The sequence below is a fragment of the Cygnus atratus genome, chromosome 16, assembly GCF_013377495.2.
Source record: "Cygnus atratus isolate AKBS03 ecotype Queensland, Australia chromosome 16, CAtr_DNAZoo_HiC_assembly, whole genome shotgun sequence".
Taxonomy (NCBI): domain Eukaryota; kingdom Metazoa; phylum Chordata; class Aves; order Anseriformes; family Anatidae; genus Cygnus; species Cygnus atratus.
Window position 1 is genome coordinate 15421405 of NC_066377.1, and position 10349 is coordinate 15431753.

General features: G+C 47.0%; 1 protein-coding gene across 1 annotated transcript in view; it reads left to right on the forward strand.

The window, feature by feature from the left end:
* CHD6 (chromodomain helicase DNA binding protein 6) overlaps positions 1-5514 on the forward strand; it is an 89089-nt gene extending 83575 nt beyond the window's left edge. The window contains exon 40 of the mRNA XM_050714016.1: positions 1990-5514. Coding sequence (XP_050569973.1) covers positions 1990-2880 — 891 coding nt within the window. The 3' untranslated portion in view covers positions 2881-5514. The remainder of the gene's footprint in view (positions 1-1989) is intronic.
* The last annotated feature ends 4835 nt before the right edge of the window (positions 5515-10349 follow it).

Here is a 10349-nt window from a genome sequence, read left to right on the forward strand (position 1 = left end):
TTTCTCCAGTGAGGATCCGTGAGCTGCAGGGCAGGACCTCACGTGGGAGGGAATAGCCGCAGGTCCAGCCGTGGTCACGGGGCAGAGAGGAAGGTTCAATGCATGCTGCGACTCAGCAGCACAGCAGGGGAAGGAGAAGGTGGTCAGTGCCCTGGGGACGGGCACAGCAGGTCAGGGTGACCATCCGGAACGCCTTCCTGGAAGGCTTGGGATATAGAGAAACAGCTGGGGCAACAGAAGCGCACTAGAAGCAGTAATCCACCTTGGGCCACCAGATGGCAGGGAGTGCACAAAACGCTTTCTCACTGGTCAAATTTTCAAAAACGTACCTTCAGCTGAGGCTTTTAATCAGCTCCTGCAAACTCTTTGTGTGCAATCCTGTGCCTGCTAGCGGACATGCAGATCATGAGACTTGAAGACTCAGACACAGACAGGGAAAGGGGCAGAAAGGGAGAAGGATTTTATCAGCCACATTCATTCAACCCTATTCATTTGCAAATCCCTGCCCCAATGAGTGGCAGGATCTGGGAGGAGCATCCTCCGTGCAGGCTGGCCTTGCCCAGGCTTCTCCTTGTGGTCCTGCTCACCTGCTCCTTGTTTTGTGGCTGTTTTCTGTGATGCCCTTGCTCAACAGGGGCTGGAGGGGGAATTAGTTGGCTTAGAGGTTTGTACTGCTCTGAAATCTGCTTTTAATTAGTGCTGGAAATTTGGCATGGCCTGTCCCACTCCCCCGGGAAACAGCTCTACATCCAGGCTGGCATCAGTGCCCATGTCCAGGCAGCCGGCACCCCTGCAAGTGACTGCATTGCATTACCTCCATTTTCTGTGGGTGGCCCCAGCAGGCACTCCCACTTTGCCAACGAGGAGAGCCGTGTACCTGGCCACTGCCACACTACCGGCTCACGTGCACCCGGTCTCAGCAGCTGCACGCCCATTAGCATTCTCCAGCCCCATCAGTTCTTGGCTTTTGGCAAGCATGCATCCGTCGTTCTAACATGTGCATGCAGAAAGACGTACCGCTGCTCAGGGTGCTTGGGCAGGGCTGAGCATCGGGCAGGCTGCCCTGCAGTGGCCAGGCATATTCGTAATCCTGTGCAGATTTTCACACACACCAGTGGGAGCAGAGCAGAAAATTCTCCCTCTTGGGGCAGTAGTTGGGCCGTGCAAACTTCCCAAATCATTTGTTTCAACTTTTTGCACTTCAGGTGTCAATGGGTAATACTTTCCATATTGCAAATCTATTATTGGAAACGGTTCAAAGGCCAGCAGTCTTTGAAATTCAAGGGAGACACAAAAGGAAACATTTAAATATTTGTGATGAGAATGCTTAATAATGGAGTTTTAAGCTGTGCTGTGGATCTCCCTGCACTGCTCCACGTAAGCAGACTGTCGCACCCATGCTGTAGTCGCTGGGCTGTGTTCCCATATGTGAGTGCTCACAAGAACCGCGCTGGTGACTCAGTGAAGCTCTAGCTGTGAGCAGTTCAGCAGCACGCCCACTGTCTGTATGCCATTCCATGCAGCCTTGCTGTCCGGCAGAGCATTGAAAATTTGGCCCTTAGCATATAAAAAGAGCTAATACTCCAGCTGTTGCTGAAGCCAGGAATAAAGCTGGGGTGGGAATGAACTTGAAGTTTCTGACACGGAGCTGCCCTGGTGCTTCTCATATTAGGAAGGGTTTCAGTCCTCAGGAACTGATGGTGAGGGCTCAGGTAAAGCCGAAAAGGCTGCTGTCTGTGCTTCCTCCTTTCCTCCCTGTGCACTTTGATGCTCTGCAGTATTGGGCCAGGGCACAGTGAGGGTGTTCTGCATTTGGCAGCATCCCTTGGGGAAAAGTTGTGTATACCTCTCAAATTCCATATCCAGAATCATGTAGGCAAATATTTCTGTGCTGACACCATCTGGGATGCAGATGCAAGCACAGAAAAGCCAGATTTTCCTTGATGTAGTAATAACTGTTAGGCATTTTCTGTTGTGTTTCATTTTTAGGGCTACTTACCAGAAAGCAAATTCAACCGTATCCTATCGGAGCCTGTGCTCCGAGACGCAGGGCCCCGTCGGAGGGGGAGAAGGCCCAGAAGTGAACTCATTAAAGCCCCCGGTGTTGTAGCAGATTCTTCTTCTGGAATGGGACCATTATTCATGAACGGACTGATTGCTGGAATGGATCTGGTAGGAATTCAGAACATGAGAAACATGCAAGGGATCCCCCTGACTGGGCTGGTTGGGTTTCCTGCTGGGTTTGCAGCTGTGCCTGCTGGTGAGGATGTGAAAAGCACCCTAAGTATGTTGCCTATGATGCTGCCAGGCATGGCTACTGTACCACAGATGTTTGGTGTTGGAGGACTTCTGAACCCACCGATGACAACTACTTGTACTGCGACTGCTCCAACTTCATTAACAAGCACAACAAAAAGTGGTACATCAAACACAGAGAAAGCTACTGAGGATAAACAGAGTAGCCAGGATGTGAAAAAAGAAACTCTCTCCGAAGATAAGCCTGGTCCTAGTTCTTTTTCTAATCAGACAGAATCCGCAATAACTACCAGTAGTCCTGTAGCTTTTAACCCATTTCTTATCCCAGGGATGTCACCTGGACTGATCTATCCGTCAATGTTTCTTTCCCCTGGCATTGGCATGGCATTGCCAGGCATACAGCAAACCAGACATTCTGAGGCAGCAAACCTGGAGAGCCAGAAGCGGAAGAGAAAGAAAGCTAAAGGGGAATCAGCAAATCCAGAACCAGAAACTGTCTTGCTGCCTGAAAAAGAAGCTGCAAACGGTCAAAACTGTACAGAGCAAACACCACCTTTATCAGCAGAGAAAGAGCAGGATGTACCAGCAGAGGAGGAGCTCAAAGAAGTTAATGATACCAATTAGAACTTTTGTTTCATTGAAAAAAGATTGTGGCTTGTAAGTTTCTTATCCCATAACTATTTGTTACGTACCCTCCTGCCCCCACTCCACCTTCATAAACCTGTGTTTCCATGAGTAATATTATCTACCTAATTCCCTGTCAGAAAACTATGGTGACATATTATATGTTAATAGTTGCAGGGTCTTGCCACTTTATTAGATAAACAGTGTTGTCTAGCTAGTATGGGAGGCACAGAATTCTTGTTCTGTTTTCCAATTGTTCATCCCAACCAACAATAGCAAATCCAGTTCTTGGTCACCCCCCCAAACTGCTCACATATTTGAGAAGAAAAAGAAGCAAAAACAGAGCAAAAGAAAGTTTTTACCTCTTTGTCTACACACAGACAAGGGTATTTCTTTCTACCGTAACACTGAATGAAAAAGCCTGTATTTGGGGGTAAAAAGCACAGCTATAGTAAGTGCTAATGTGTATTTTTGATTTGAAGTATTTCCCTATTTTATCATGGTTACTAGAATAGTAGTATAGACAGAAGTATATAACTAATGATTGAAAATGCATATATTCATTTCTTTGAAAGAAAAAAAAACATAACTGGTAGTGATATAATTTCTTTATCACACCCCCCACCCCCACCTCAAAGGTTTGGAAACAAACTACAGTGAGTGAAAATATTCTGTAGACATTATTTTGTATTTTTTAAAACCAAAGTTTGGTTTTATGTTAAGTGGAGTTTTAGTTGCCCTTTCCTTGATAGTTACAAGAACTTTTCAGCCTGAGCTGAAAATGTTTTGCACATCTTGCATGACTTTTTTGGGATTACTGTACCTGTAGCTACCAGTTTCTTCATCATTCTGCTAGTATTCAGTTCTCATCTATGGCGTTAGTTCTCATCTGTGGCGTTAGAATTGCTGTAAAGTTATTTTTTTCCAGCCATGAACAGGCCACACTGATTTTAATGCTCTTATATGAACACTGAGGCTTTTTGAGTTTTTAGATTTTACAATCTGTACCCCAGATGCAGCATCCTTTCAGAAAACAAGAAAAAAGCTGTAGGCCAGCTTTACTATTTTGAGAATCCTTCAAGAAGGACAATAGAGCTTTTCAAAGCTTGAGTTTATTCTTCTTTTCTAGTGTTAGACTGTGAAGAGATCACTTTTGCTTCTTCTTTCCATTCCTCTCTGTTCTACTTGCTGTTGAACAGTATTTCCAAGTCCCCCCATTGGCAAATCATTTTGATATATGCATTTTAAATGGACAGGTTTTTAATGCAATCAGTGCCCAAAACTCTGTGTATTGAGACACCTCCACAGGCAACTCTTTGTTTTCTCCTTCCCTTCACTCCTTATTTAGTTTTTCTTTCACTTGGGCTTGTTCTTATTTGCAGCTCATGGTTTGAGACTTGAAATAAACACACAGTGGTGCAGCAGTGAGATGGCAGGCTGTTGAGGGAGTTGGGAGTGTGCTAGTAATCAGTTACACATTTGGTTGTCACAATTTACTGTATTTTTTACTTATTTTCTGTTACAGTTTTGCTAATTTATCAGATGGTCCAAATGTTTTGACATAACTATTTCAGTTTGCATTATTTATTTATGATGCTTTTTGTCATTGTCTTTTATACATTTGGGATTATAAATTATGTACATGTTAAAATTAGCATCTCAAAGAAGTCTGTTACCCACAATCTAAAAAACATTTGGTTTATACTTTCACAGAATTTATTCCCAGTTTACTGGATTGGATGATTTTTTTTAAAGTATGTAACCAATCATAATGCAACCCCTCCACCCCCCCAATAATTAAATGTGTTCTATGTAATAACATCCTTGTAGCATAGATACTGTATCACTATCGACAGATTTCTTAGAAATGCTGCTATCTCTATTTAACTAACATTTTGTTCAGTTTTGCCTCCAGTGGAAGCAGAAAGGGTTTTTTCAGCTGTTAAATCCAAAATCAATATAATTTATTTATGTAAAAAAAATCACGATTGATATATTTTTGAACCTTTTAAGTACTAACTTTCTTTTTATTCAGTAGAAGAACATGTACTTGCCCTAAATCCTTAAAATACAAATGCTATAAAACTTCATATATCTTCAAAGCCGTACTGTGAATGGATACAGAAATCTCTTCAGAGTCCACTTCTTGTATGGGATGGTTTTTCCAGGGTTACACTCATAAGGAACAGGGTTTAAAATGAAATTTATTTAATTAGCCAGCATGCTCTATACCTTGTTCTTACTTATCGGACATGTATGCTAAGTCTCTGGGTGTTTAGGCTTCTCTTTGACTGCTACTTTGTGACCCTTTTGCAACCTGATATACTCTGTGGATTATTTAGACTGTAAGGCATAAGTGGCTTCTTATACCTTTCCATCATATCCAAAACAAATGCCAAATTTTCACCAGTTTTCATGGATACTCACACAAACATACATTCTTCACCAAATGTGCTAAACAAAATAAACTGTCTGTGCTCTTGAACATGGATAAAAAGAAAAAGATTTAAAAGTCAGATTTTTATTTTTTTAATTTAGTGACTAGATGATGCTTATCTTTCAGACTTGGCAGAGCCTTGCTACAGATGTATATAATTTTTTCAGCAAATATATGTGAATGTTTAATTCACCTGACTCAGTGATAAAAGTTACTTGCCTTTCTCTCAGCATGAATACTTTGAGAAGCTGTTGAATCCAGCGTACTTCTGCTTTAGGGTGGCTCTTCACGCACCATGAGCTCTGCGTTTACGTGCTCGGGGGAGTGCCTGCTCACAGCAGACTCACGAGCTTTTCCAGCAGCCGAAGGAGCCTCTGGGCTAAACCTGCGGCTGTGCCCTGCAGCTTTCGCCACAGGTTTGCCTGCTGCGCCGCTTGGCTTGCAGGTGTGCTGGAGCAGCCGAGGCTCCCCAGCCAGTCTAAGCATGTGGCAGTGCATGGGGGCTATCTGCTGAGGCTCTTCGCCCGGATGGTCGGTAGGAGCCCCAGGAGCAGGCATGAAATCCCCCAGTACCAGTAATAGTCCTGAACGCTTTCGCAGCACCTCTCAGCAGAAGGGGAGCAGGTGCTCTGGTTTCTCTCACTGAGATATTAAGTGTCTCCATCTAAGCCTTGTAAAATGCTAATAGGTGCCAAATAAATGCTTGTAATAAATCTCAATGTAAGGATCTCGTGCTTTAGAAAAGCAGGTATTAATTCAGTTTTTCAGTTGAATAAATAAATGCACGGGAGAAGCTAAATTTCTTAAGGTGCAAGAAAACTTAAAAGTCGTGGAGCAAACCAAGAGCTTGTGCTTGCTCCCCTTGCCCTTGCATAAATGCATTTCCTTGCATTTTGTTGCTGTGTTTATCTTGGGGTGAGAAACAGGAGCGCACTGGGCAGAAGAGGCATGAACCTGTCAGAATATCAGGTATCGCTTGGGGGCAGAGGAGGGAAAATGATCCCACGAGCGATGACTTTCCTGTTTCCCAAGCCTCCTTTTGTGTTGTGGCTCTGCACACTGCAGCTTTCCACCGTCCTCATCACTGATGGGAAAGTTTGCATGAAGCACCTGCAGAAACCAGGTAGTCCCTTGATACATGAAGCACTCGTGCTGGCATTTACCATATCTCTGTGAATTCCCAGGATGCAGACAATTCAAGAGCTCCAGCAGGAAATCAGTTCTGCTTCCCTGTCTCACCTAGTTTAGACTTGAGTTTGATTTTATCAAAAGGAGGCTGGAATGGCCCTGTTGGGCTTTTAACTGTCTCCTATTTCTCAGTGGTCCAGATGAGCAGGATGTGTTAATGATTTAACTTGGAATTCAAAGTTCCAGTCAGAAGTCTGGATGAAAGCGTTATTTCACGCAAGACAGCACCATCCCTTGGAGGATATTCAAGGAATATCACTGATCTATTGCACAAGCAACTGAGAGGAGCAGGAGTCTGTAGCAGATGCTCTGCAACATGTCTTGTCTCCTCATTTGGCTCCTGCTAAGCCTTTGGCTGTTGCATCTGACAGGCATTTCAGATGTGTTGTTGAAAAAAGAGTCATTTTACAGGAATAGCCAGTACTATTTATAAAGTCATATTTTAAAAGGAAAGCTCCACCATGACTGGCGTTATTTTTTCAGAAACCATGCTCAGATTTGTAGTTTACAAGCAGATGCACCTAGACAAAAGAAACGCTCAGGCCTGTCCAAGGAAGGCACATCCTTTCTTTTACCCAGAGGAAGAAATACTGTGGGATTCGGAGTACATAGCCTATTTATCATTGATTAGATACACTTATCATAGAATGGCCTGGGTTGAAAAGGACCTTGAAGATCATCTAGTTTCAACCCCCCTGCTCTGGGCAGGGTTCCCAACCACCAGACCAGGCTGCCCAGACCTGCATGCAGCCTGGCCTTGAACACCCCCAGGGATGGGGCATCCACAGCTTCTCTGGGCAACCTGTGCCAGTGCCTCACCACCCTCTGAGTGAAAAACTTTCTCCTAATATCTAACCTAAATTTGCCCTGTCTTAGTTTAAAACCATTCCCCTTTGTCCTATCGCTACCAACACATGTAAAGAGGCATTCCTCCTCCTGTTTATACACTCCCTTCAAGTGCTGGAAGGCCACAATGAGGTCTCCCTGAAGCCTTCTCTCCTCCAAGCTAAACAAGCCCAGTTCCCTCAACCTTTCTGCATAGGAGAGGTGCTCCAGCCCTCTGATCATCTTAGTGGCCCTTCTCTGGACCCGTTCCAAGAGCTACACATCTTTCTTGTGCTGGGCGCCCCAGGCCTGCACGCGGTATTCCAAGTGGGGTCTCACAAGAGCAGAGTAGAGGGGGACAATCACCTCTCTCTCCCTGCTGGCCACCCCTTTTTTAATGCAGCCAAGGACATAGTTGGCCTTCTGGGCTGTAAGTGCGCACTGCCGGCTCATGTCCAGCTTCTCATCCAGCAGGACCCCCAAGTCCTTCTCCACAGGGCTGCTCTCAAGTTCTTCTTCGCCCAGTCTATATAAATACCTGGGATTGCCCCAGCCCAAGTGCAACACCTTGCACTTGGCCTTATTGAACCTCATTAGGTTCTCACAGGCTCACTTCTCCAGCCTGTCCAGGTCCCTCTGGATGGCATCCCTTCCCTCTATTGTATCGACTGCACCACTCAGCTTGGTGTCATCTGCAAACTTGCTGAGGGCGCACTCAATTCTGTCATCTACGTCATTGATAAAGATGTTGAAGAGCACCAGTCCCAAGACCAACTCCTGAGGGACACCACTTGTGACTGGCCTCCACCCAGACATAGAACCGTTGACCACAACCCTTTGGCTGTGACTAGCCAACCAATTCTTTATCCACCTAACAGTCCATCCTTCAAATCCATACCTCTCCAATTTAGAGAGAAGAATGTGGTGAGGGACCATATCAAAGGCTTTACTCAAGTCCGGGTAGATGATATCCATCGCCCTTCCTTTGTCCACTGATGCCGTCGCTCCAGCATAGAAGGCCACCAGATTGGTTAGGCAAGATCCGCCTTTGGTGAAGCCGTGCTGGCTGTCTTGAATCACCTCTTTATCTCATGCATGCCCTAACATGTCTTCCAGGAGGATCTGCTCCATGATCTTCCCAGGCACAGAGGTGAGGCTCACCAGCCTGTAGTTCCCCGGGTCTTCCTTTTTCCCTTTCTTAAAATGGGAGTGATGTTTCCCTTTTTCCAGTCACCGGGGACTTCACCCAACAGCCATGATTTTTCAGATATGGAGAGCGGCTCGGCAACCACATCAGCCATCTCTCTCAGCACCCTGTGATGTATACCATCTGGCCCCATGGACTTGTACACATCCCCTTTCTTTAGGAGGTCCCAGACTTGTTCCACTGTCACAGTGGGATGGAATCCGCTCCTCTCACCCTCTCCTCGAGGTTCAGGGTCCTGACAGACATAGGAAACTTGACCACCAGTGCAGACTGAGGCAAAACACTTTCTGAGTACCTCAGCTTTTTCCATGTCTGAGGAGGGCAGTTCTCCCGTCTCGTTTATCAGAGGGGGAACACTCTCCTTGGCCTGTCTCCTCCTGTCTATGTATCTGTAGAACCCCTTCTTGGTATTTTTCACATCACTTGCCAAGTTCAGCTCCATCTGTGCCTTGGCTTTCCTGATCCCGTCTCTACACATCCGGACTACACCCCTGTATTCCTCCCAGGCTACACAACCCTGCTTCCACTTCCTGTACATTTCCCTCTTTTCCCTCAGTTTAAGCCGCAGGTCCTTGCTCAGCCATGCCGGTCGCCCGCCTCCGCTGCTTGATTTCTTCTGCTGGGGGATGGAGAGCTCTTGCGCTCTCAGAAGGGTGTCCTTAAAGAGCTGCCCGCTCTGTTCCGTGCCTGTGCCCTTAAGGACAGTTTCCCAGGGGATCCCAGCCAGTAATTCCTTGAGCAGCCGGAAGTTTGCTCTCCTGAAGTTCAGGGTCCTGACTCTGCTTTTTGCCAGACCTATATTCAAGGTCAAAAACTCCACCAGGGCATGGTTGCTACAGCCCAGGCAGCCTCCAATCTTAACCTCTCTAATGCTCTCTTCCACACTGGTGAGCACCAGGTCTAGTAAGGCTTCACCTCACGTCGGTCCGTCTATTACCTGAACCAGGAAGTTATCCTAAACAGACTCCAGGAATCTGGATTGTCTGGAAAAGCCACTTCGTGGCTTTTCATGGCATTTGGTTTTCCTTGCTCTTACAACAAACATTTTTACAAACACGTTTAGGTGCTCAGAAGCTAGCTCTTAAGTGAAGTAACATTTTGCAGAACACCCAAGCTGTGCTGGTGCTCAGTGGGGCCAGGCCCCACTGCTGCGTGGCTCCTTCCAGCCCAGCGCTGCAGGAGCCGGTGGGCCAGGCCCCATTCTGCAGTGGGAACGGCCCCATGGTGACCGTGAGCGAAGTGCCTGCATCACCTGCAGCTTCTGCCGCTGAGAGGGATGGACTGCTGCCTGACGGTCCTGACCCAAGGCCGCTGGGCTTTGCAAGTGAGCTTTTTAACAACAAGCAAAGCCAGCCTGTGTTTGCACAGTAGGACCATAGCTTGGGGCAGGTCAGAAGCTGCTCGTGAGTCCCACACCGAGGCCAGCATCGCTGGGGCTGCTCACGAGCTCACCCCTAAGCATCAAGTAGTTTGAGCCACCCACGAGGGGAGGCCTCCAACATCGGGTTGGGGCCGTTCTGCCAGGCCTGGCAAGGCCCGGACCGTGTCAGGGCCCTGAGGCTCCTCCCTGCGTCCCCAGTGCATTTTATCCCCCAGCTCTGCCACCCTGCTTGCCTGTGCTTGCTGCGTGTTCCTCCGTCCAGCACACAGCTCAGACAAGGCAGAGCACCCGCAGCAGCAGCAGCTGACCGCAGACGAGCCCTCAGATGGTGCTAAAAGCACTCCCCAGGCCCACGCGGCTCCGAAGCGGCGAGGCCGGGGTCCTGCCTGCGGGCGCTGCAGGCTCAGGGCCGGGTTACGAGCGCGAGCCCC